This window comes from Galeopterus variegatus, unplaced genomic scaffold (assembly GCF_000696425.1).
Source record: "Galeopterus variegatus unplaced genomic scaffold, G_variegatus-3.0.2 Scaffold790, whole genome shotgun sequence".
NCBI lineage: Eukaryota > Metazoa > Chordata > Mammalia > Dermoptera > Cynocephalidae > Galeopterus > Galeopterus variegatus.
Window position 1 is genome coordinate 140960 of NW_007726901.1, and position 27333 is coordinate 168292.

The 27333-nt window shown below is 35.1% G+C and overlaps 1 protein-coding gene across 2 annotated transcripts in view; it reads left to right on the forward strand.

Moving 5' to 3' along the window:
• Positions 1 to 27333, forward strand: part of MTHFD2L (methylenetetrahydrofolate dehydrogenase (NADP+ dependent) 2-like) — a 114160-nt gene that overhangs the window by 74575 nt on the left and 12252 nt on the right. For both annotated transcript variants that reach the window (XM_008572468.1, XM_008572469.1), the window contains exon 6: positions 19241 to 19366. In XM_008572468.1, the coding sequence (XP_008570690.1) occupies positions 19241 to 19366 (126 nt within the window). The remainder of the gene's footprint in view (positions 1 to 19240; positions 19367 to 27333) is intronic.

Genomic DNA, 27333 nt, shown 5'->3' on the forward strand with positions numbered 1-27333 from the left:
ACATATTTAAAAGTAAGATGAATGTCGGCAATAATATCACAAAGGTATGCATGACAGAAATGAAAGTATATTTTTCTAAGTTTCTTATACTAACATGAAGCAGAATAACATCACTTGATAGATGTATTAGTCTGCTCAGGCTGCCATAAAAAGTGATATTGACTGGGTGGCTTAAACAACATATATTTATTTTCTCACAGTTCTGGAGGCTAGAAGTTCATGATCAAGGTGCCAACAAATTTGCTTTTTAGTGAGGGCTCTTTTACTGGCTTTTATATGGCTACCTTCTCACTGTGTCCTCACATGACTTTTTCTTCTATGCCTGCAGTGAGAGAGAGAGCACTCTGGTGTCCCTTCCTCTTATTATAAGGACACCACAGCCCTATTGGATTATAGCCTCACTGATAGAGTTTGGATATGTCGTCCCCCTCAAAGCTCATGTCAAAATCTGATCCCCAACTTGGCGATGTTAGGAGTAGTTTGGGTCACGGGGGCAGATCCCTCATGAATAGATTAATGTGGGTGGTGGGACACAGTAAGTGAATTCTCACTCTATTAGTTCCCCCTAGAGCTGGTTGTTTAAAGGACTCTGGCACCTCCCCCTCCCTTTCTCTTGCTTCCTCTCACCATGTGATCTTCCACCTACTGGCTGTCTGCTGTTTTCTGCCATGAGTAGAAGCAACCTGAGTCCTGCACCAGATGCAGCTGTCCCAGAATCATAAGCCAAATAAACCTCTGTTCATTACAAATTACCCAGTTTCAGGTATTCTATTATAGCAACGCAAAAACAGACTAATACACTCACCCTTATTACCCCATTTAATCTAAAATACCTCCCTAGAGGCCTTGTCTCTAAGTATAGTCACACTGGGGGCTAGGACTTCAACACGTGAATTTTGAGAGGACATAATTCAGTACATGATTCATTACATAATTCATAACAATAGGCCATGATAACTTAAAGATATTTACCATAAGTCCTAAAGCAATTACTAAAATAAAAACAATTATATATAGCTTACAAACCAATAAAGGAGATGAAAGGGTAGCATAAAATTATTTTTTAATTAATTCAAAAGAAGGCATCAGAAGGAACAAAGGATAAATGGAACAAATAGGAAATAAATAGCAACATAAGAGATTTAAGCCAAACCATATCAATAATTACTTTAAATTTAAGTGACATATTGTCCCACTTAAAGGGCATATACAGTAGGATTAGGTAAGAAAAACAAGATCCAACATAAAAATAAAATATAAAAATACAGCCTTCAAGTAAAAAGGCAAAAAAGTTTAAAAGGATGGGAAAAATATCCATATTAACACTAATCAAAAGAAAGCTGAATGGCTATATGAATATCAGGCAAGGTAGATTTCACATCAAATAATATTACTTTAGGGATAAAGAAGGCCATTTCATAATAGTAAAGAGGTCAATTCATCAAGAATACATAATCTTAAATGTTTTTTCATCTTATAATAGAACTTTGATATATAAATGAAGCAAACTGCTAGAACTGCAAGGAGAAGTATTTAAATACAACACAATTATAGTGAGATGTCAATAATCTTTTCTCAGTAATTCATAGATGAAGTAGAGAGATAACCAGTAAGGATATAATATCTGAATACTATCAACCAACTTGTTCTAATTGGTATTTATAGAACACCTCATCCAACAACAGCAGAATACACATCCTTTTCAAGTGCCCACACAATATTTACCAACATAAACCATATTCTCAACCATTAAACAATGCCAATAAGATTAAAAGGATTCAAGTTATAAAAAGTAAACTTTCCAACCATGATGAAATTAAGTTGGAAATCAATAACAAACCTTTCTGGAAAATTCCTAAATATTTTGAAACTAACATATTTAAATAACCCCTGGGGCAAAGAAAAACTTAAAGGTAAATTAGAAAACATTTGAACTAAGTGAAAATGAAAAAAAAAAAAAAAAACACCCAACACATAGAGACTTGTAGGAATGTGGCTAAGGTTTTGTTAAGGAAATTTATAGCATTAAATGCCCATTTTAGAACAATAGAAAAGTCTCAAGTCAATGGCCTTAGCTCCCATCTTTAAAAACTAGAATAAGAAGAACAAGTTAAATTCAAAAGTAAATAGAATCAAGGGGGGAAAAAGATGAGAGCAGAAATCAATGAAATAGAAAACAAAAAAAATAGAGAAAATAAATAAAACCATGAACTGCATTTGGAGATCTATATAGTTGATAAACTTATAGCAAGACTGATTAGGAAAAAAAAAAGAAGAGAGGAAACACAAATTACCAATATTAAGAATGTAGTAAAATTACAGATTCTACAGTTATTAAGGGAGAATATAATAGGGGATATAATCATGGAATATGATGAAAAAAATAATACCACTAAATTCAACAACTTTGATGAAATGTACCAGTTTATTGAAATAAGTAAAATGCCAAAGCTCACTGAAGAAGAAATATATAATCTAAATCACCCTATATGTATCAAAGAAATTGAATGTATAGTTAAAATTCTTTCCACAAAGAAAAATCTATGTCTAGATGGCTTCACTAGTGAATTCTACCAAACATTTAAGGAAGAAATATTACTAATTCTACACAAACTGTTCCAGAAAACCGAAGAGGAGGGAACACTTGCTGATAAGCCAGCATTACTCTAATACCAAAATCAGACAAAGAAATTACAAGAAAACTACAGTCCAATATGCCTCATGAATACAGATGCAAATATTCTTAACTCAATTTAATCCAGTATGATGTTAGTAAACTGGCAAGACAGGAGGTCCCAGACCTTGTTCCCCCATTGAAACACCAATTAAACAAATATCCATGGATAAAAATACTTTATGAGAGTTCCGGAGTCCAGTTCAGAGGATTCAACACCCCAGTAGAGCACATAATCTGAAAACAACTGCATTGAAAATGGTCCGAAGAACAGTTTCACTTTACCAGCAAACCCTTCCCTCAAACCAGCACAGCTCAGTGCCGAGAGACACTGTTGCCTCTTGATTTCTCCTACAGAGAAAATAGAGAGTGAAGTGATTGTCTAGCTTCCTCAGTCTTTTGGAGTGTTACTGAAGACATCTACCTCTGTCTCACTTCTCCCAGAATGCTAAAAGAATCAGCATGCCTAGATTGGCTAGGATAGCTAAGAGCAAAAACAGGGGGAAGGGCTAACAGCAACTAGCATGCAGATCTCAATAGCCAGCCTATGGACATCACCAGCTTTCCTGCCCATGGACCCTAACATCCTGCTTGGGCACACCCCCAAGCCTGATCCCCCATGTATCTCCCCTGTAGCTGGTGTCCTATACACCCCCACAGATGGTGTATGCATACCCCCACAGAAGGAATGAAGTTCTCAACAGCCAGCATGGATTTCAACAGCCATCTTGACATTTGCAAGATTGGAATAAGATGCACAGCACTGAGATTGCTCCTTCAGGAGGAAAGGAGAGAAATGGAGTTTGCACACGTTGTCCTGGCATCTCAGTGAACTATCTAGGGAAAAAAAGCAGTCACCTCTCATGACCTAGCATGGTTCCACGGGATTGAAAGAAGGCACACAATCCTAAGACTTCTCTCCCAGAAGAGAGTGAAATGAGTGGAACTGGTGATACATTGAAGAGGATTGAGAGACCCTGAGAAACTCTATCCAGGTTGACTGTTAAGGTTTTTCCCTACTGAATTCAGTCCATAAAGACTGGAAGAGATGACTAATTTCTCAGTTATGTAGACACCAATGTAAAGATAGAGGAACACAAAGAATCATGGAAACATGACACCACCAAAAGAACAAAATAAGCTCCAATAACTGGCCCCAAGGAAATGGAGACCTACAAATTGCCTGATAAAAATTCAAAATAATCATCTTAAAGAGCTACAAGAAAACATAGATACACAACTAAAAAAATCAGGAAAGCAATGCATGAACAAAATGTGAAGTTCAGTAAAGAGATAGAAACCATAAAAAAAAACCCAAATAAATTCTGAAGTTACAACAAATAGTCTGAAGAGTACAATGACTGAACTGAAATATTCAATAGAGAGGTTGACAGCAGACTTCATCAAGTAAAACAAAGAATCAGCAAATTCAAAGACAAGTCATGTGAAATTATTTAGTCAGAGGAGTAAAAGACTGTGGGACATGTGGGACACTAACAAGCACACCTATAAAAACATTATTGTAGTTATAAAGAAGATAAAGAGAAAAAGGCAGAAAGCTTGTTTAAATAAATAATGGCTAAAGACTTTGCAAATATGTGGAGGGAATTGGACATCCAGATTTATGAAGCCCAAAGAACTTTTAGTAGGTTGAATCTAAAGAGATCCACATTAAGATACATGGTAATTAAATTGTAAAAGTCAAAGACAGAATTTTGAAAGCAGCAAGGGAAAAGTGACTCAATACAAACACAGAAACATTCATAAGACTAACAGTAGATTTCTCAGCAAATTCTTTGGGCCAGAGTAAAATGGTATATTCAGAGTGCTGAAAGAAAAGAAAATCTGCCAATCAAGAAAACTGTCCTTTAAAAATGAAGAAGAGATAAAGACTACCAGGCAAACAAAAACTGACGGAGTTTGTCACTTCTAGACCTGCTTTACAAGATGTGCTAGCTAAGGGATTTTCTTCAAGTTGAAATCAAACATGCTAAACAGCAGTGTGCAAGCATGTGAAAGTATAAATCTCACTGGTAAAGGTAAATATTTAGACAAAATACAAATAATGTAATACTATAATGGTAGTGCATAAATCACTTAATCATAGTATAAAAGTTAAAAGACAAAAGTATTAAGAATAACTACCAAAATGTGTTAATGGTTACACAGTGTAAAAAGAAATAAATTCTTACATCAATAACGTAAGTTGAGTTGGGGAGAAGAGTAGAAATGTAGAGTTTGTATGAAATTGAATTTCAGTTGTTACCCACTTAAAATATACTTTGTAGGAATTGGTTAGTGGACATAAAGAATGATTGCATATTGTGATGATGAATAAGCTAACTATACTGATCCAACCACCACACATTGTACACAATTATTGAAAATCAATGTTGTACCCCACAATATGTATAATTATCTAAAAAAAGACTTTGTAAATATAAGATGTCTTATGCAAGCCTTATAGCAACCATAAAGAAAAAAAACCTATAGTTGATACAAAAAGGATAAAGAGAAAAGAATAATAAAAAAAAAAACCACTACAAAAAAATTTCAAATTACAAAGGAGGAAGCAAGAGAAGCAGAAAGGAACAAAAGAACTACAAAACAGAAATAAAACAATTACATAATAGCAATAGTAAGTCCTAATCTATCAATAATTACTTTAGATGTAAATGAATTAAACTCCCCAATAAAAAGATATAGAGACATAGAATGGCTGAATGAATAATGACAATAATAATAATAATGAAAGATCTGGCAATATGCTGTTTACAGGAGACTCAATTTAGATTTAAGAACATATATAGGCTGAAAGTGAATGGATAGTACAAGATATTTTGTGCAAATGCTAGCCAAAAGAGTACAGAAATAGTTATGCTTTCATTAGATAAAAGGTATGTAAGGTCAAAAACTGTCACAAGAGACAATGAAGGTCATTAAGTAATAGCTAAAGGAACCATTTTACAGGAAGATATAACAATTTTAAATATAGTCACATATGCACCCAATATCAGATCACCTAAATATATAAAGCAAACATTGATAGAACTCAAGGGATAAATAAACAACAATACCATAATGGTAGGGAAATTCAGTACCTCATGTTCAATAAATATATCATCCAAACATAAAATCAATAGGGAAACAGCAGACTCAAATGACACTAAAAACAAATGGACCTAACAGACATATACAGAACATTTTACCAGCAGCAGCAGAATATACACTCTTCAAGTGTGCACAAAACATTTTCCAGGATAGACAACATGCTAGATCACAAAACAAATCTTAAAATTTAGGAGGATTGTTATTATTTCAAGTATATTCTGACCAAATGGAATGAAACTGAAATGAATAACAGAAGAAAACTGAAAAACTTTTAAAACTACATGGAAATTAAGCAACATACTCTTGAACAACCATTGTGTTAAAGAAGAAATTAAAGGGAAAATTGGAAAATATCTTAAGACAAACAAAAACAAAAAGATAGCATACCAAAATTCATAGGATGTGCAGCAAAAGCAGTACTTAGTGGGAAGTTTATAACAATAAATGTTTCTGATAAAAAAGAAGAAAAATCTCAAATAAACTACTTAACTTTACACCTCAAGGAATTAGAAAAAGAACAAGCTAAGCCCAAAGTTAGAAGAAGTGAGGAAATAATAAAGATTCGAACATAAATAAGTAAAATAGAGTATAGAAAAACATTAGAAAAATTTGATGGAAGTAAAAGTTGGTTTTTTGAAAACACAAACAAAATTGGCAAACCCTTAGCTAGCCAAACAAGAAGAAGGAGAGATGACTCAAATAAAAAATAGAACTGAAAGAGGAGAACTGATAACACAAAAATTTTAAAAAGTCATAAAGGACTATTTAAACAATTATATGCCAACAAATTAGACCACCTAGTAAAAATGGATAAATTTCTAGAAACACATAAGTACTAAGGCTGAATCAAAAAGAAATAGAAAGCCTGAACAAGCCAATATCATGTAAGGAGGTTGAATCTATAATCAAAAATGAAAACTTCCCAACAATGACAAGCCCAGAACAAGGTAGGTTCACAGGTGAATTCTACCAAATATTTAAGAAGAATTAATACCAATCCTTATTAAACTCTTCCAAAAAATAGATGAGAAAATACTTTTAAATTAATTTTATAAGGCCAGCATTACCCTGATAACAAAGTCAGACAAAGAGCATAAGAAAGGAAAACTACAGGCCAGTATCCTTGATGAACATAAATGTAAAAATCCTCAACAAAATATTTGCAAACTGAATTCAGGAGCACATTAGAAGTGTATTTCATGATGACCAAGTGGGTTTATCCCTGGGATGCAAGGATGGTTCAACATAAAAAAATCAATCAATGTGATATATCACATTAACAGAATAAAGGGTAAAAACTACATAATTATCTCAATAAATGCAGAAAAAGCAATTGACAAAATTCAACACTGTTTTATGATAAAAATTCTCAACTTAGATATAGAAGGAACTTATCTCAACATAATAAAGGCCATATAGGAAAAGCCAATAGATAACATCATGCTCAATAATGAGAAACTGAGAGCATTTTCTCTAAGATTTGAATCAAGGTATAGATGACTACATTCGCCACGTCTATTGAACATACTAGTAGAAATCCCAACCAGAGCAATTAGGCAAGAAAAAGAAACAAAAGCATCCAATTGGAAAGAAAGAAGTAAAATTATCTCTATTTGCCAGTCACATAATCCCTTAGGAAGAAAAACTTTAAAGAGTACACACACACACACACACACACACACACACACACACACAAAGAAAGAGAAAACACAACTGACAAATTCAGTTAAGTTGCAGGATACAAAATCAAGCTAAAAAATTACTTGTGTTTATATAAACAATGAACTATCCAAAAAAACAAAATTAAGAAAATGATCTAATTCAGTAGCTTCTCCAGGAATCGAATATTTAGAAATAAACTTAACCAACTAGATGAAAGACATATACTGAATATTATGTAAAACATATATAAAACATTGGTGAGAGAAGTTAAAGAAGACACAAATAAATGGAAAGATATTCCATGTTTATTGATTATAAGAATATTGTTAGAATGTCCATACTACCCAAAATATAGATTTGGTGCAATCCCTATCAAAATTTCAATGGCATTTTTACAGAAGTAAAAAAAGCAATTCTAAAATTCATATATAATCACAAAATAACTCAAACAGCCAAAGCAATGTTGAGCAAGAAGAACAAAGCAGTAGATTTCACACCTTCCAATTTCAAAATATATTACAAAGCTACAGTAATCAAAACAGTATGATACTAGCATAAAAACAAACATGTAGAATAATGGAACAGATTAGAGAGCCCAGAATTAAACCCAAACATTTACTGTCAACTGATCTTGGGAAACTGATGAAGAAAGGATAGTCTCTTCAATAAAAGGTCTCTTTGAAAACTGGATATGTACATGCAAAAGAATGAAGTTGGACCCTTATCTTAAACCATGCATAAAAATCAACTCAAAGTGTATTAAAGAATTAAATGTAAGATTTGGAACTGTAAAACTCCTAGAAGAAAACATAAGGGGAAAGCTCCTTGACATTGAAGTTGGCAATAAAAAACAGAACTACCATACTATCCAGCAGTCTCACTCATGGGTATATAGCCAAAGGAATTGAAGTCAGTATTTTAAAGAGTTATCTGCAATCTCATGTTTATTACAGTGTTTTTCACTATGGCCAAGACATGGAAGCAACCTAACTGTTCATGGACAGATGAGGGATAAAGAAAATGTGTTACATATATATTATGGAATATTATTCAGCCATAAAAAGAAGAAACTCCTACCATTTGTGACCAGATGGATGAACCTTGAGTACAATATCCTAAGTGAAATAAGCCAAACATAGAAGGACAAATACTACATGGTTCTACTTACGTCAAAAATCTAAAATTGTCAAACAGCAAAGAGGAAGATGGTGGTTGCCAGAGGCTCGGAAGAGGATGAAATGAGGAGATGGTGTTGAATAGTACTAAGTTTCAGTTATACATGATAAATAAGTCCCAGAGAGCTACTGTATAACATAGTGACTATAGTTAGCAATACCATGTTGTATACTTAAAAATTTGCTAGGAGGGTTAGATATCAGGCTACGTTCTTATCCCTGCAAAATAAATAAAATAAAATTAAGTTAAATTAAATTAAAAAGATGGCAGGAAGAAATGTGGAAGGAGGTGGATATGTTTATGTTATGTACTGTCTAGACTATTTGGCCTTCAGGAGCTATATCTATAAACAGAGGGATTGAATCATTGGTTTTTGTACTGGACTTTGAGGAATCTATGAGGCTTTTGGTTGGTTGCAGAGCTCCCTTAAACTCACCTCTTTTCAGTGACTACATCTCTCCTTGCCTTGATCATTATACATATTGAGCTAGTAACCACTTTTCCTTTATAGAAAGGGTTCAAATATGTTTGGAACCCATTCCATTCTACATTAACACTCTGTGCATAACACGGGTAGCTGGTACTGTGGACCCTTGCCTCTTGCCCCCACTGGCCTCCAAGCTCTACCCATACCCCAAATGCACCACTGTCTGCAAGAAATAAGGTTGGGTTGATAAGAAGAAGAAAAGAGATGCATGCATTTGGACCCCACAGGTCCATTGGCTTTGCAGAAAATGGTTCAAGGCAGAAGCTGATGGAACTACTCAAGAGTGATCCTATGAATTTCTAAATACAAAGGGATTCTATACACCCACCTGCCTGCCCCAGATGATCAAATGTAGCATAGAGAAAGCCCTGCTAGCCCTCACCTCTTTAAGGAACTTCACACCATTCTGATACTTCAAGGAGTAGAAGCTTTGGGACCATCTAGGTATTGTCCCTGTCATCGACATTATTCTTTAAACAGGTGTCAGAGCCATACATGTATTGGATAGAAACCAAAGTTGCAAGAGAAAAAGAAAAAGAACAGGATATGCTCTGTGATCACTGCCACTGATTCACTGGTTTGTAAATACTTCTTGAGGATTGCTAGAAATAACAGGAGAATTCTTCGGAGAAGACACTGAGGTACTCTTATTAGTAATTTAGCAAAGCTCTAATTAGAATGTATTTAGCCATCATATAACTCTCTCTGAAACAAGTAATACTGAAGAAAGTTTTTCTAATCTAGAAAGAAACTTCTGCATTCTTTCAAATTCCATTCCAATTACTCTTGTTATTTATGTAGCAGGCCAGCTTCCAGCTGAAGGAGTGATCCACCTGAGTAAGCATTTCCATGGTTTACTTTTACATCCGAACTAGAACTCTGGTTTTGTTCCCAGCCTCACCTCTGATTCATCATTGTGAAACTAAAAAACGATTTAACTTCTCAGCACCTCAAAACCTCTCTTCTGTGAATGAGGATAATGGGTAAACCTTCTCTTGCTTCACTGAATTGTTGTGAAGTTTAATTAGATAATGTTTGCACAGCCCTTTGAACTCTACTAATTAAGGTAATGTGTAAATACGATGCTTCCTTTTATCAGGATGCCTTGACTGAGCCATTTCATAAAGACTTAAAGATGAATATGATAGGAGGAATGTTTTTTTTTTTTTTCTTAAATTCATGTGAACTCAATTCTGAGATTGCAAATAGGCACAATTTGGGCTCTAATTGATAAGAATAAGGATATAGCCCCACACTTGCTCAAGGAGTAATGGTTACACCTTCACATTAGAGAAAACTTAACTCCTGGGGTGTAGAACAGTGCCCTGTGTGCTTTAGTCATTGCTATCATTTTAAAAAATATTATCTTTTTTGGTATGTTTTTGCTTAGAAAACATTGGCAATTTATTTTTATATTTGTCATATAAGGAATCACAAAGTAGCAGATTTGCAATCACCTAATAAGAAAGTCATAATCTTTGAAGTTGTGAGATTCTGTGTAGATCATCCATTGGTTAGTCTACTTTTCCATCAAAGAGATTTTCACCCGGTGCAGAGAAATCTTAGATAAATCAGAAATCTAAGTTTCCTGATGAGAATATTTCACCCTAATATAATTATCTCAATTATTTTTTAAATTCTACATTAATAATAGACCTTTTCTTCTTCCAGAAGTAAATTCACAGATTGATTAATTAGCTTGGGGAAGAAAACACAACAAATTTATCTGTATAAACCTACCTGGGGCTTTAGTGTATAATTATATTTGTAAGCTAGAATTTTTTAAAATGATAACGTAAATATGTAACAATTCAATTTCATATTACTGAATGACCCAGAATTTAGAGTTGATGTGTTTTACTGTTAACTTAGTCAACTGATATGGGAGTTTTGAAAACTACGAGATATCAAAAGGGGAGTTTGTAACAGCAAGTATTTCTGTAAAATTTAATAGCTAATTTCATATACTTGTAATGTTTCTTATTACCTTTGTACTTCAGTAACATATCTGCTGATAAATCAGCATAACATAAAAGTATTTTTAACTGGTATAAACTTCAAATTCAGAGTCTGATTCATATCTTCTGAAATATATGTTCTGCATCAAATCCTTATCAGTATGATAAGTGTAGAATTACAGGGAAATTTCTGATTCTTTAGGTCCAAGTTGAGGACTCATGAAAAATGTGAGGGTGCCTTAGTAAACTCCTAGAGCACAACAGCCGAACGTATATTGTTGATATTTACAGAAGAATGTGGATAAATGTTGATTATTTTGATCTAAAGGGACACTAAAGAAAACAAAAATACAGATCTAAAACTGTAAAGTATATAGCTTCAGGAGGCAAAAAGATTATAGAACTTGAGTTTGCTACTACAAGGAAGCACGGAATACTTCCATTTCTGTTTACGGCTCTAAGGTCCTGAATGAACCTATATCCCTGCTCATTGGGGTTCTTTTGACTAGGAGGATGAATATTTTAAGAGTAAGCTTATTGTCTATTAATTTTAGGCATTAGCGTATGGTTTAAGAGGGTTTTATGTAAGTTTAGATAGAGAATGAAAGAGGTCAGTCTGAGCCTGGATGGGTTCAGCCCCGATAATCCTGCTGATATTGTCAAAGTATTACCACAAAATCTCTAGCACCTCTTTGAGATCTTCAATTTGGGCTTGCCTTCGACATAAATGTACTAGTAAGTCTAAGTCAGTGTTCAAATTAGCTGTGACCTCATTATGACTAGGAAGTTCTCAGGGATTTTGAGGAGACCAAACAAGACGTTATTTAATCTGGCAATTCTATTTTCAGAATATCATATTAGGTTGTGTGGTATCACAGAAAAGGAAAGGCTATATTTCTGTTCTGGGTTAGGACATGGAAAATGTCTAGGGATTATTAGAGACACCCACCACCTGCGTAGTTTATTACTCCAAGGGCGATTTTGAATGGCAGGGTTTAAGGCTAATAAGGTAGTGCCCACATCAATCAAAGGATTATTCTTTAACACTGTGAGAAATTTCTCCTTGTAAACTTAAGAGTAAAATGAGAAACTGGGCATTTGTTTTCTCTTTAAATCACGTTTATTTTCACATTCTTCATTTTTTTTCTTATAATGTAATTTTTTGTTTTTGTTTTTTTGCCAATGTTCTTTCTGTTTACAGTACCTACAACTGTCTTTGCCAAGTGACTCCCTCTTTGTGTTTATTGACTGGGAATATCAAATTGTTTTATCTATTAGGCCATAAAGTTATTCTGAGTCTAATTCTTATTTTGTACTAAGGCCCTTTCAAAGTGTTTGGCAGGGTGCTGGAAGTCTGGCAATAGGGGCTGGTTTTTTCTTGTATATTAACTCTTCTAGTTTTTCTTGTATATTAACTCTTCTATTTCTGGTTTAAGGTCATTCACGAAAAGTAAACAAATCTGGGGCCTCATCTGCCTCAGGATTTCATCTCATTGCTTTCAAAAGGCATTCAAGAGCCTATTCCTGAATTTCTTAGTGGATTAACCTTTTCTTTGGTTATAGGACTGAATCAGAGTCCAATCGATATTCACAGAAATGATTTTGGAGATAGCTTTCAAAAGACATCCAATATCTAGAGCTTTCCAAATCCCTCTGATTTCTTAAGCAATTCAGAGTCTTTGAAATCTGCCTTTCCATCCAATTCTTTTGCATCTAAACATGAAATAATACATATGGATTTGGGAGCTCTGCATTATACATTCCAAAATTATTCCTAATTCCTCTGCAAATTCTATCATAGCTAGGTTTGGGAAAATTTTAACAATGGCTTTTAGTTCAGAATAAGAGACTAGGTCCTAAAGTCAACAGAAAGGGGTTTTCTCTGTTTTGAGGGGAGTTTAACTTGAAAGGTTTCTGGCCAGCCAGGAGAGAAGGGAAACAAGTCAGAAGAAGATGAAGAAATATAGGCTGGGAGATAAGGATAAAGAACATTAGGTTTGTGTTAAGATTTGGAGGAATCTTAAAGAGAGACTAAGTTTTTCACTTTTTTTTCCCCCTCAGCCAAGGAATCTAATATTTTAAGGTAACAATTTTTAGAATCTGTATACCTTTGAATACTTTCTCAAACACATTTAAAAAATGAAGACCATTGAGTGTTTGGAATTTTATTCTTTTGTAAGTGTTCTCAAATTAACATTTTTATTCATATTGAAAGTTCTTCAATGGCTATTGAAATTCCAAATTATCCTTAGTGAAATTATGCCACTTAGAAAAATAATAAGTACAAGTATTTGGGTTATGGTGTAAAGACGTATAAAAAGTGGGAGTCTTTGTCAGAGGGGAATGGTCTTAGGTTTAGACTGAGGCAAATCCAGCAGAGTCTAGGAACAGTCAGTTGAAAATGCTGCCTGTGCACCTCCTTCCTCAACCTCCCACAGCTTAATGTCTGGGCTGTCTCCAGCTGCAAACCTGACTAATTTCAAATTCCCCATAGACAGTAAGGTTTGGAGAGATTTCACAGATGAAACAAGACAGACTGAGAAAAATACTCATAAGAATCTGCTAAATGACCTGAGGCAAAGGTTTTCCAAAGAATTTTCTGAAGTTTGGAAGAAACTTCAGAAAACTGAACTTCTCAGTCCTCACAGTCAATTTGAGGAATGGATTTATATGGCTTACACCCGTCGCCTTCCTGTGAACTTCCCTTTATAGAGATACAATAAAACATGACAGGGACAGAGACAAATCGTGTTGTCAATAATAAAACTGATTTCTACTAAGGATAAGAATTTTTCAAATATGATCAGATAATGAAAGGATTTCTAAAAAGGGTTCCTTAATCATAGTAGACAAAACAAACTCAGCATTTAGGAGCTTCAATGAAAAGAAATTAGAGTTCAGACAGAATGCAAGACTCACCTCATCATCACAATCAGAAAGACCAACGGCTCCCTGCTCCAGCTGGAGGCTTCAGGGGCCACAGAGACACTCATGATTTCTGAGTTGATGTCTTGGATCATGGCCAAGAGAAGTTCTTGATCAGATCTTCATGGATCCCCAAGATTGTCAAATTACCAAAGCAATCCATTGATAAGTTAGATTTGAGTTTATGGTTACTGCAGCATGGGTGAGTACTACATTGACAGAGCCTTAGTAGCAGTGGTATGCTGGAGTCATCTCTAATCAGCCTATGAAGGTTGATTCTGCCCATCTCTTCCCAATCCCATGTTTAGTGATGTCATATTAGTAGCTCGAAGTCAGCCATGGTAGGATTATTTGTACCACAGAAATCATCTACATCATTCTACAAATCATGGGTTTATTTCCCCCTAGAGACCTGGTTTATTTTTGTAGCATCTTAGGGTCTGAAGGCAAAGTTGGGATATTTATGAGATGTTGGAGTTTGTTTTAAGGCAAGTTTTTCAATGTGGGGGCTTTTTTAGGATTGGGTAAGGATCATAATCTAAAAGTTTAAGATTAGTAGACACAACAAGGAGAGGGTTTTAGAGCAAGTGTTTCAAAGAATATTAGAGAATAAACAGCCATTTGATATTATCTACTGAAAAGTCTAATGGTTTGATGTTCATTAAATGAGTTTTTCAGTAAGTTACTGAGACAAAATTACTTTCAACTTTTATCTTTCTGAGCAAGAGTTTCCTGGAACAATAAAGTCATGTTGACGAAGACAGAATAGTAAAGTCTTGTTAATATATACAGTAAGCTATACGGGTGTGGATGGTTTCAGTTCTCATATATAATGCTTGAGCCTTCAAATTATATAAGAATTAAGTATAGGCTTCCATGGAATTATAACAGCAAAAAAGAAATAAAGCTCATATGAATTGTTCACTTGAAATCATTCATTTTCAACTTTAACAAAAAGCAAAAAAAAAAAAAAAAAAACTGACTTCACATCCTCATGTATATGTCTTTTCTTCACCAAATATTTAAGTAGATTTTAATGCTATTTCACTTTCATCAAGTGATAAGAATTTATATTGCATTTGTATAGTTGGGGAATTAAATACATAGTGTCTAAGATATTTCTTTTCAGTGTCTTTAAAAATACAATTATTGAACAACTTTGTACTTCCAGTCATTTTTCTCTGCAAGACAATGATGTAAACAGACTACTTAGAATACTTAACATCTGAAATAGAGATTTGTAAGTCCATTTGTTATTATTTCAATCATTCAGTACCATTTATATTTATATTATTTCTCCCTTTTCTTAAGTACAATGATAGGGTCAGAAGTCTACAATGGTTCAGAAATGAATTAGCTGAGAGAAGAAAGAAAAAAATTTTTTTTAATTTGAAAAGACAAAATGAGAATGTTTAAGTCATACAATTAGAAGGCATCACTAATGCAAGGGTTCATAATTCTATCCGAAGTTCAGAGTAGACCCAGCTACTGCAGTAGTCCTAACAGCAGTCCCACTCTACCCCTTGTATGAGTCTGGTGAGACAGAACACACACAACAAATCAGGCGAAGCAGATTTATTACACACAGAAAGGCATCACGAATGAACAGAAGTGTAGGATCCATGACAAGCTAGTCTTCTTAGGCTCAGGAAAGCTTCTCAGGGAGGATGGAATCTCATTGTGCATGCCCCACATTGCACTACAGCTGAGGGACCCCAAAAGCACTTTGCCCTGAGTTAATATACCCATTGATAAGCTCAAGTCTTGAAGAATATCCTGTTGTAGGAGGGACAGGGACGTAGCCTGGATTGTTCCAGACATTTCCTCCTAATCTCAGGATGTCCCATTCTTGGTACATTGTCAGAATTGCATGTGGGAGGGGAAAGAGCTGGGTCAGCCAAGGCCATCTGGGAACCTGTCCTCCTACAGCTAACTTTCCCAGTTCAATCCCTTCTTTACCCTATGAGTTGTTTTTATTTTTTTCTGGTTTGTTTTGACCGGTAAGGAGATCACAACCCTCGGCATGGTGTGGTCCGCACCACGCTCAGCCAGTGAGCGCACCGGCCATCCCTACATAGGATCCGAACCTGCAGCCTTGGCGTTACCAGTGCCGCACCCTCCCGAGTGAGCCATGGGGCTGGGCCTTTAATGAGTTTTTAATAGAGCACAGTACCTGATGAGAATTATGCATTTATCCCCTTTCATATTATTCTTGCTATTTATAATCTGTCATTCCAAAGTGACACCCTACTAGCTATTCTATCAAATTTTGTGTCATTTGCAAATATGAGCTATGCAGTTATTACTGTGTAAACAAACAAAAACACCCCAAAATGTAACCAATTAACTACCTTTAAATTTTTTTTTCATTAGTCTGTGGTTCCATTGGTCAGTTGTGGTGACCGTGGCTCATTTCTGCTACTCTTCCTGGGGTTGCTCAAGCATCTGCCATCAGCTGGTGGTTGACTAGGTGATGATCAGTCTGGGATGACCTGAGCTGAAATGACTCAGTTCTCCTCCACAAGATTAGTGTCCTCCAGTAGGCTAATTTCTTTCTCATGGCCATAACAGGGTTCCAAAAGAGATAGGAAACACATCTGACCTCTGTAAGGATCAGTTCCACCCCCGGCATACAGTAGAGCAGAAAAAGGTGGAAAATGGATCTGGAGGAAGACAAAAATAAGATAACCATCACAATGTTAATGTGTTCTTCCAAATTCTTTACAAAATTTTTGAAAATGGCACTGACATAATTTTCAGTGAAGACCTTAAAAGACCTTGTTACAGATGCATTGATCAACAGTTTTGGAGTATGTTATTTAACCAGCTATGACTATACCTACAGGAATTTTCATCCAACCCATATTTTTCCATTATATAAATAAGGGTTCAGTGAAAATTTTGTCAAATTTGATTCTCCAGTTAAGAAATTACCTATAGTTTTCTGAACATAAATGATCATCACTGCTTTATTTATAATAGCACAATATTGGAAACAATGCAGGAATGAATAACTTGCGGTAATTTATATGGTGAATTATTTCATATAATATTTAAGTTTCAAATACTTAATGAAATGTGAAAATGCTCACAATTTAATTTTAATGACAAAGTGGTAAGATACAGAGTGAAAACAATACGAATGAAATACAAGCATCATATTTTATATCTAATATATAAATATTTTTAAATCTTAGAAAGAAATACAATAGAAAATATTTGTAAGGTAAGATAATAGTGATTTTTATTTTTATCTTAAACTTTTAGATATTTTTAAAATTTTTCTACAGTGGATATATATAGCATCATTATCAGAAAAAAATAAACATGGCATTTAAAATTTTTTTCCATTTTAAAATCATGCACACATTTCCTTCTATTTTGAAAATTGTGGTTTTTGTCCATTTTGAGTCTGATATTCTCTGAGATATTGTAATAATCACAGGGAGATTTGGATCTTTCTATTACCATAGTAGTTGGATTTTAATTAACATTTCATGAACATTTTCATCTTAAAAATTTTCCTGCCTCTATAATCAATATGTGTATTCTTTTTCTATTGGATGCCAAAAGAAACAGGATTTTGTGACAATCTTTAGAGCAATACTAACTAAGCTATAATCAATAAAAAGGATGAAGTTCTATGTCACAAGTTAAGAAAGCAAGGAAAAAATATATCAAACACCTCTTTGGTTATATTATGTGACTAAGGAACCTATCAGATGGCTACATTTTTGTTGGCACTATTTGTTTATAATCTTAAAACTCTTACTACACTAAAAATCATTTGTCACTGGTGACACCTATGCCTTCTGGAATGCTTAAAGGGATAGTTCAGTTGCTAAGAGAAGGCCTCTGACAACACACAGGTAAACTTTTCCTGCAAGGGATGCAGAATGCAAAAGCAAGCAAGTCACCTACCAGACATAATGTCCACAAGAGGCACTGTGGTAGAATAAAGATGATCACAGATTTCTTTATTCTCCTCCCATCGTCAAGTGGGTCTCTCTTTCTCCTCTTGAATCTGGGTGGACTTTGTCAGTGCTTGATCAATAGAATATGACCAAAGAGACATTATGTTAGTTTCCAGTTTCCATCCTCATGAGACTGACAACTTTACTTCCTGTCTCTTGGAACAGTCGCTCTTGGAAGCCGTTTGCCAGGTTGTGAGAATCCCAAGCCACACAGAGAGTTCATGCATATGGGCTCCAGTTGACAGCCCTACTCATCTCCCAGCCAACTGTGAGCATCGACTGCAGCCACGTGAATGAGCCGTTTTGCACACACAGCCTAGTCATGTCTATAGATGACTCCAGCTTCAGACACTGACTCCAAATACATGAAAGATCCCATGCCAGATCCATCCAGCTGAACACAGTCCATGAGACATAATAATAACTTGTTGTTTTGATCCACTAAGTTGGGGATGGTTTGTTAAACATTAATTTTTTTAAAAAACTGGAACATTAGCCATTGTTAGCTGGTACTGTTGTACTTGAAACAAAATTTGAAAACAGTTATAGAAAACAGGTAGTAACATAAGATCTCTATAGATCTATCTTTCAAACAGGAATGGAACAATTGTGAGGAGAGCATACTATACCTTACACCTTTCAGAATCATATACAGACATAATGAATCAAAGAAAGCAAGGAAAATAAAAAGAAAGCTCAAGATAGCACTTAATGTTGGAGTTGATGAGATGCCACTACGTGTATGGCACTTTACCACTTATCACAACCCTGGGGAATATGAATTATTATTATCCTCATTTTTTCTTTTTCCCCTTCCTTCCTTCTTCCCTCCCTATCTTCCTCCTTCCCTTCCTTTCTTCTCTCTAGGCCCCAGTTTCCAAGCTGCTTTCACTCCTGTCCATTTCACTTCACCTCAGCAGGAGCCTGTTTCATGTTTATAATCTCATGCTATTTATAGTACATGAAATACAAAGGGGTGCTACTCAAGCAGGTATCCATATGGAGAAGTCAGGTAAGCAGTCTAGGGTAAAAGGGTAACTCCTGGTGGGATTTCATCCACGGAAGCCCCCATGAGCTACCTTAATCATCTTTATTCTCCTGCCTGATCAGAAATGGTCAGAGTGCAGCTGGCCTCTTCCTTACAACAGTGAATTCTATATGTTTCTTAAAGCCCATTATATTAGAAACATTAGATGCATAAACCTTTGTTATACTCCAGGGCAATGTTTAAGTATTATTCAGAGTGTTTCAAAAAAGTCTATTTTGTTTTCAGGTATTCCGAAGTTGATTACATCTGATATGGTTAGAGAAGGTGCTGCTGTAATTGATGTGGGGATCAACTACATCCACAATCCAGTGACAGGAAAGACAAAATTAGTTGGAGATGTTGACTTTGAAGGTAATGAAAGAAAATCTCTTTTGATAAGTGAAGAAAAACAAAAGATTCTACCTTACATGTGTTGATAGTAGAAAGAGAAACTTTCTTCTTCATGGGAACATTATTAAGTTATTAATCATCACGTCTTTCCTCTTACGGAAAAGTTTAATCAAACTTATGTACTTCCTTCCTTCCTTCCTTTATTTTCTCCCTCCCTTCATTCTAATTGTACCATTGAGGCATGAATATAGTAAAGTGAAGACATTTTCATATTAGAAATATTTTATGTATAAGACCAATTATCCTGGCCAAAAAAAAAAAGCAGGGCCATATCAAGAACTTTATTACTTATAGGTGTGTCCTTATATACAAACTGAAAGGAATAGACAATGCAATTTTTTAAATAATGCAGGTTTTAAATTCTCACTTGGAGTCTGGTTGTCAGCTGATGGTTTACCCAAGTTCTACCATGGTGTTGAATAAAATTGAAAATGCAAACAGAAGTATCTGTATTAGCCCCATATATGGAAGATTCTAGGGTGCATCAAAGACCAGATCCAGGTAAGAAATTTGAGCCTGCTGCTAAAAGAAGAGAGAAAAAGAAAAACCTAAGGACGCTTATAGGTAACAATACAGTCTTAAGGACAGAACAGTGAGTAAGAGCGAAGTACAGATGTGCCTTATCAAAAGACAAACTACTGGGAGGAATCGGTAAAGGGACATGAAAATCAACTACATTGTATATTGATAAAAGAAAAAAAAAGACACACTACTGCCCTCAGAGGCTCTAATTTATTGGGTCCCTGGCATAGATGAAACTCCAGTCTAGCAGAGATGGCTGTCCACATGAATATGTGTCTGTATGTGTGTGTGTGTGTGTGTGTGTGTGTGTGTAGTGTATACATACTAAAATTCTCTTTATTTCCTCTTTCTTGTTCAGTCACTCAAGTAAGGTTATCAATAATTTATTTGAATTTTTTAACTTGAAAGGGTAAAGATGCATTTCATTTTAAAACCTGTCCTAATTTATTCTTTTCACTGTCGTTTCTGTTTCTTGATAACATTATAGTTACCATGTGTTTATTGCAAAATCACTATGCACTTATGACGCACCCAGATGGCATTGACAGCAAAGATAGCCAGCTCGATGCAAGAACAGCAGAGATGTTTGCAGTTCACTACAATTTCATAAGACTCTTGTGCTTGTAGGGCATACTTACCCTGCAGTTCTCCACATTTCATAAGCTCTTCTTTCACAGGGTATTTTGTTGGTCTCAGATCATTTCTATGCTTTCTTGTTTTTAACTGAGAATGTTTGTTGCTCATGAGGGTATCCTGGAAAAATTAAAAATATGAGCATTTTTGGGTGGGTGTGTATGCTTAGTAGCACATATAGATATGCCCTTCAGGTTGCATACCACTCAACTTGGTAATGTCTATTAAATCAAATTGCAGTTCTGTATATCTATGTATACAACAAAATAAAAGAAAGAAATGGCAAAGAGAAACAAAGTTACGAGATGAACAGGAAAAAGCATTGGGCTGGGAGATTGAAGAGGTTATTTCAGACCTAGCACTGTTGGCCAATAGCCTTGCAACTTCTTGGCCATCCTGTTATCAGTTAAATGATAGCGATTATATCAATGGCCCCTTTCAGCTTTAATGTTTGGTGCATCTTGGACATACAACAGAATGCTAACAAATGATTGTGTTAAAACACAGAAATTTTTGGAAGGAAGGTCAGGATTTTCTGGTCTTATCATGAAGGTTGCCCATATGATTGCTAGTATTTCTCTTGCTACCCTGCTGGTGAATGGAGCCAGATCAGTAACAAAGACCTGGACTTGGTAGGGAAGGCCTTGCCAGAGAGGCCATGACTCAGCCACCCATAGGAGCAGGCGAGTGATAGGTTTTGACATGTTGCTCTTCAGGTTGCTCATCAGGACTTAACCTGAGGTGAGGGATGAACCCCCAGCTGAGAGGGAGGAACTTTAACTCGGGTTATGGCACAAAACTCATAGGTAGCATTTGGCTACAAATTGCCACAGGGAAAGTAGAGCTGCTTTGTGAGTATCGGTGAAAGTTTCACTATAACTATAGCCAAGATAAACAAAATGAATGTAGGTACAATCAAATGTTGAAGTAAATTGTCCTTGCAGGAATCTCTGCTCATTAATAAAGAAAACTGGGTGACCATTTAAAGTAGATTACACTGATGGGAATGATTTATTGACATAAATAAAGTGTTGGGATGAAAAGGATGATGTTTTCTTGGTGAAGCTGCACTGATGTAAAGTTTGACATTAAAGGAACTCCCAGAGATATTTCATGACATTGAAAGGGGAAAGGATAAAACTGGAAGCTGATCCAAGCCTAGAAAGGAATCTGACAATTCACCAAGGCATAGAAAAGTTGCTTGCTCCAATTGTCAGTTATTTGGCCAGAAGAAGGCAAGTACCATTCAAACTATTCTTGACCAGATTTTTACAAAAGAATAAAAACCTTTAATTTGCAATGTTTCTAATGTTTTAAATTATGGCGTACTAAATAAATACTGGTTTTGCTATTGTTTTCAATTCTTTATACATTTATGAACCACAGTTAAAAGTATTTTTAATATTTTGACAAACAATTTTAAAGGTTATTGAACAAATAATTTTCCCCATTGGTGATTAAGATTGCTTTGCACTGTTTCAACAATTATTTTTATAGTCCCACACTCCTGTGAAAACTGAGCATGGCCTGCATTTATCTCTCTGTCCAATAAAATCTCATGAAATTAGTAGTCATATAGTTCAAATTCATATTCAGTACCAAAATCACATCTACTACACAATTATTCAATTGTGTTTGGTTACAATTTCTCACTGTTACTATTATTATCCATGTAAGTTATTCAATGTTGGAGGTATTGTTTGTTTAATACTTTCCTAAAGAATCACATACTGGTGCTTTTCCACAACAGAGGTCCATGCCTCTCTGGGGACTTTGAGAAATAAATAGTGCCTTAAAGTCATAACTAAATTGAAGTGCTATTTTTGTTTTGTATTGATCCTCAATTATAGAACTCCTAGATAATAGGCTGGCCAGTTAGTTCAGTTGGTTACAGTGTGGTGTTATAACACTAAGGTCAAGGGTTTGGATCCTTGTACCTGCCAGCCACCAAAAAATATATATATATTATTGCTTCCACCCTCTGACAAACACCTATTGTTCCCCTTCAATTACATGAACATACCTCCTTCCTCCATTAAAAGAAGAAACAGTATTTAAAAGCATCTGTGATAAAATTATGTCTAAGAATTGTTTTTTATTACTAATAATCATACAACGAATAATCTATTTGAAAATTTTAGATTTGCTATATATTTAGTTTTTTAATAGTGGGACACACCTACTTTCCCCAGCAATTTCTTTTAATCATTTTCTATTGTAGCTTTGAAAGAAACTTCATTTCTGAGAAAGAAGGCTCTTTTTTCAAAGATAGAAACAAGAGATTATGTGGTATGAGTGGTAAATAGCTTCTTCTGAAAAGCAAACTGGAAAGCAGCCTGTAGTCCTAGACTCAGAAGCTCGTAACTACATTACTTTTATAACAGCAATTTACCAAAAGGACTTGGTCAGCTCAACAATCTAATTAATGACTTCCCATGTTGTTAATTCAGTTAACCTAGCTCATACTGGTGAACTCTCGGGATTCATTTATACCTCATAGCTAACACACAGATGTTTCTATAATCTTTTGAAACTTTAATAGCTTTGCTTCAGTTTTATGATACATTCCACAGGGATTAAGGTGGAATGAAGAAAACCTGGAATGTCTGCTCCTTATCGCCTGCCATCTCCCCTCCATCTTCCAACCCTGACCACGCCTCTCCACTCATTGGTCTACACCAAACAAAGAATAAAATAATTCAGGGAAGAACTGATGAAAAGGAAGAAAAGAGATAGGAAGGAGGAATGATGTATAGGCATTTTTTTTCAAAATCAAAATAGGTGGGGTTAATGTCTGAGTGACTTTTCTCTTTCTACTGTCTAAAAGTTATAGAATAGTAAATAGAAATTATAGAGATATGTCTAAAGGTACATTTTATTGTTGATAAAACTGATTTAAATTATAAAAGTTAAGAAGCCACATTTTATGGAAAAGAATGTCCGTTCCTCTAATACAACCAGGATTATTATTATTATTATTATTTTACTATAGTTGTTTTCAGATGCTCTATGAATACATACAAGTATTTTATATAGTTTGAGGAATATATAACTTATGCATTTAAACATATAGTCATTTTCCATACTTGAGGTCCTAGTTTATGATTATGTTCAGTGAACATATCATAGTTTGCTTTACCCTTTCTCTCTTGTTAAACTGTTAGGTTATTTCCATTTTTTTCCCCTCTAAGTATTATACTTAAGAGTAGGTTAAGCTGCAGTAACAATGGGACACCAAAATGCATTCACTCATGATAGTTTAGCCCTCTTCTATAAAAGTCTGGATTTAGGCAGGCAGTCAAGGAAAGTAGGTAGTTCTGCTTCATTCAGGGATACTGTTTTTATCCAACTTACTGTTTGTATTAGTTTGCTAGAGCTGCCATAACAAAGTGTAACAGACAGGGTGGCTTAAATAACAGATATATATTTCTCACAGTTTTGGAGGCTAGAAGTCCAAGATAAAGGAATCACTAGTGTTGTTTCTTCTGAGGTCTCTTTCCTTGACATATAGATAGCCATCTTCTCCCTGTATCTTCACATTGTCTTCCCTCTGCACATGTCTGTGTCCAAACTTCCCCTTCTTTTTTTATTTTTAATTTATTTATTATTAGCAGATTCATGATTATACATCGTGATTTTTCTTTGCCCCCTTTACCAGTCTATCACTCCCCAAACCTCCTCCCTCCCTCCCCCACATCTCTAGTATCCTGAGGTATGTTCTCTCCTTCTGAAAGTTCAATGTAATGTTGTGGTCCGTCATTTGTTCCTTCCTTCCTTCCTTCCCTCCTTCCTGCCACCTTCCCTCCCTTCTTTTCCTTCTTAACACCCAATTATGAGTGAGAACACGTGGTATTTCTCTTGCCTTATCTGGTTTATTTCACTTAACATAATTTTCTCTAGACTTATCCATGTTGCTACAAATGGCAGAATTTCATTCTTTTCTATGGCTGAGTAGTATTCTAGTGTGTGTGTGTGTGTGTGTGTGTGTGTATATATATATATATATATATATACACATATGTATATATACATACTACATTTTCCTTATCCAGTCATCCATTGATGGATACTTAGGTTGGTTCCCTATTTTATCTATTGTAATTAGAGCTGCAGTGGACATGGGAGTGCAGGTATCCCTTTGACATGATAATTTCCATTCTTTTCTATACATACCCAGTAGTGGGATTGCTGGATCATATGGTAGTTCTATCTGTAGTTGTTTGAGAATCCTCCATATATGTTTTCCATAATGGCTATGCTAATTTACAGTCCCACCAACAGTGTAAAAGAGTTCCCCTTTCCCTGCATCCTTGCCAGCATTTGCTGTTCTTGGTCTTTTTAATAATGGCCAGTCTAGCTGGGGTGAGATGATATCTCAATGTGGTTTTGATTTGTATTTCTCTGATGACTAGTGATGCTGAGTATTTTTTCATGTACCTGTTGGCCATCTGTATGTTTTCTTTGAAAAATGTCTATTCATCTCCTTTTCTGATTTTTTATTGGATTACTTGTTTTATTACTGTATAGTTGCAATCTAACATTCATATGGAACCACCAAAGACCCCAAATAGCCAAAGCAATCCTGAGCAAAAAAATAAATAAATAAAGCCAGAGGCATAACACTTCCTGACTTCAAATTATATTACAAAGCTACTGTAACCAAAACAGCATGGTACTGGCATAAGAACAGATGCTTGGATCAATGGAACAGAATAGAAAACCCAGGAATCAACCCACATACTTAAAACCAACTGATCTTTGACAAAGGCAACAAGAACATATGTTGGGGAAAAGACTACCTCTTCAATAAATGGTGCTGGGAAAATTGGACTTCCATATGCAGAAGAATGAAACTGGACCTGTACCTCTCACCATATACCAAAATCAAAATGTATTAAAGACTTAAATATAAGACCTGAAATCATAAAATTACTAAAAAAAAACATAGGGGAAACACTTCAGGAAGTAAGGCTGGGCAAACACTTTATTAATAAGACCCCAAAAGCACAAGCAACAAAAGAAAAACTAAACAAATGGGATTATGTCAAACTAAAAAGCTTCTGCACAGCAAAGGAAATAATCAACAGAATGCAAAGACAACCTATGGGATTGGACAAAATATTTGCCAGCTATACATCTGACAAGGGATTAATATCCAGAATATATAAAGAACTCAAACAACTATACAAATTTCCCCTTTGTATCGGGACACAAGTCATATTAGATTACAGCCTACTCATTTTAACTTAACTATCTTTTTATAGACCCTATCTCTAAATACAGTCACATTCTGAGGTACTAGGACTTAGGACTTCAACATATGAATTTTGGGAGACACGATTCAGCTCATAAGACTGTTCTACCTGAGTGTTGTCTTCACCTGCACAATTGAAGTTGGCTTGCTTCCTCATTCATGTTCTCTTCCATGTGATGGTGAAAGAGAGAACCCAGGGCACTAGCTCTGTTTTTAAGAAAAATAGAACTGGAGGCACATGCATCACTTCCCCTAGCATCCTGTGGGCCTGAACATAGTTGCATGTAGGAGAGAAAGGGATGTGGATCCATCATCTCTAGATGGGAGGATATACTTGGTGAATAATAATCTACCTATACATAAGAACTTGAAGACTAATCTTGGAGGAAAAAGAAAGAGATTTCCTCATCCAACATCCACTTAACATTCAGTATATCAATACTGAATTCTTTCAGTTAATCTATACTGAATTCATTCAGTTGTGGAAACCTCAGGGGATTTTATCATTACCTGCTTGCTTTCTAATTAGTTTCAAAGCATGCTCAACTTATTAACTCTTTTTTGCAGGGTTGGTGGATGCCTAGTGTCAGTGAAGTTATATCTTGGCTCAGATCTTACAATATTAATGTTGAAATCTCCATATGTTAAAGATATACAGATTTACAATAAAATCTGTGTAGATAATACAGCCTCACCTAAATGTCCTCAGTTCTGACTAAACTCAGTCTATTATTCAATCATCAATAGAGATTAGATGCTCTTTGAACACTTTATGCAATTTTGAAAATTGTGTCAAATCCTTTTGTGGCTTTCATTTTCATATCTCTATCTTCACTAGACTCATTTTCAATCTCTTAATTGTTACTGGTGTTTTTAATGTAGCCTTTCAAATTAGATTCATTCATTCAATTTTCAAATACTTACTGAGCACCTGCTATTTATCACGCATTGTTAAAGGCACTTGGGATACAACAATGACCAACATAGACAAAGTCTTCACCAACAAGTGGCTTACATTCTGGTTAGAGGAGACAGATAATAAATAAATACATACATCCGTATAATATATAAGACCATGTTTAGTGTTACAAAAATAAAAACAAGATAAGGGGACTAGAGAATGATGGGATGGAGGTGCCTAGAAAAAAGGTAGTCAGGGAAGGCATACTGCTAACCTGGACAAAATGAGAGAGAGAGCCATGTTGATTTATGAGGGAGGAGCGTTTCAGGCAAATGGAGCAGAAAATGCAGACAGCTTGAAGGAGAGCATGCTTGGTGGCTTCCATGAGTACATGAGGAGGAGGGTGGTAGGGAATAAAGTCAAAGAGGTAGCAGCAAGAGTGTCAAATCATGTAGGGCTTTAAAGACCATAGAAAGGAATTTGGATTTTACTCTAAGTGCAATGGAAAGCCATTGAAGGATTTGGGCAAAGAAATGACATTTGACTTGTATTTTAACATGATTACACTGGCTACTGAATGGCACATAAGGGTGTAAACAGGGGTATCTGTTAAGAGGC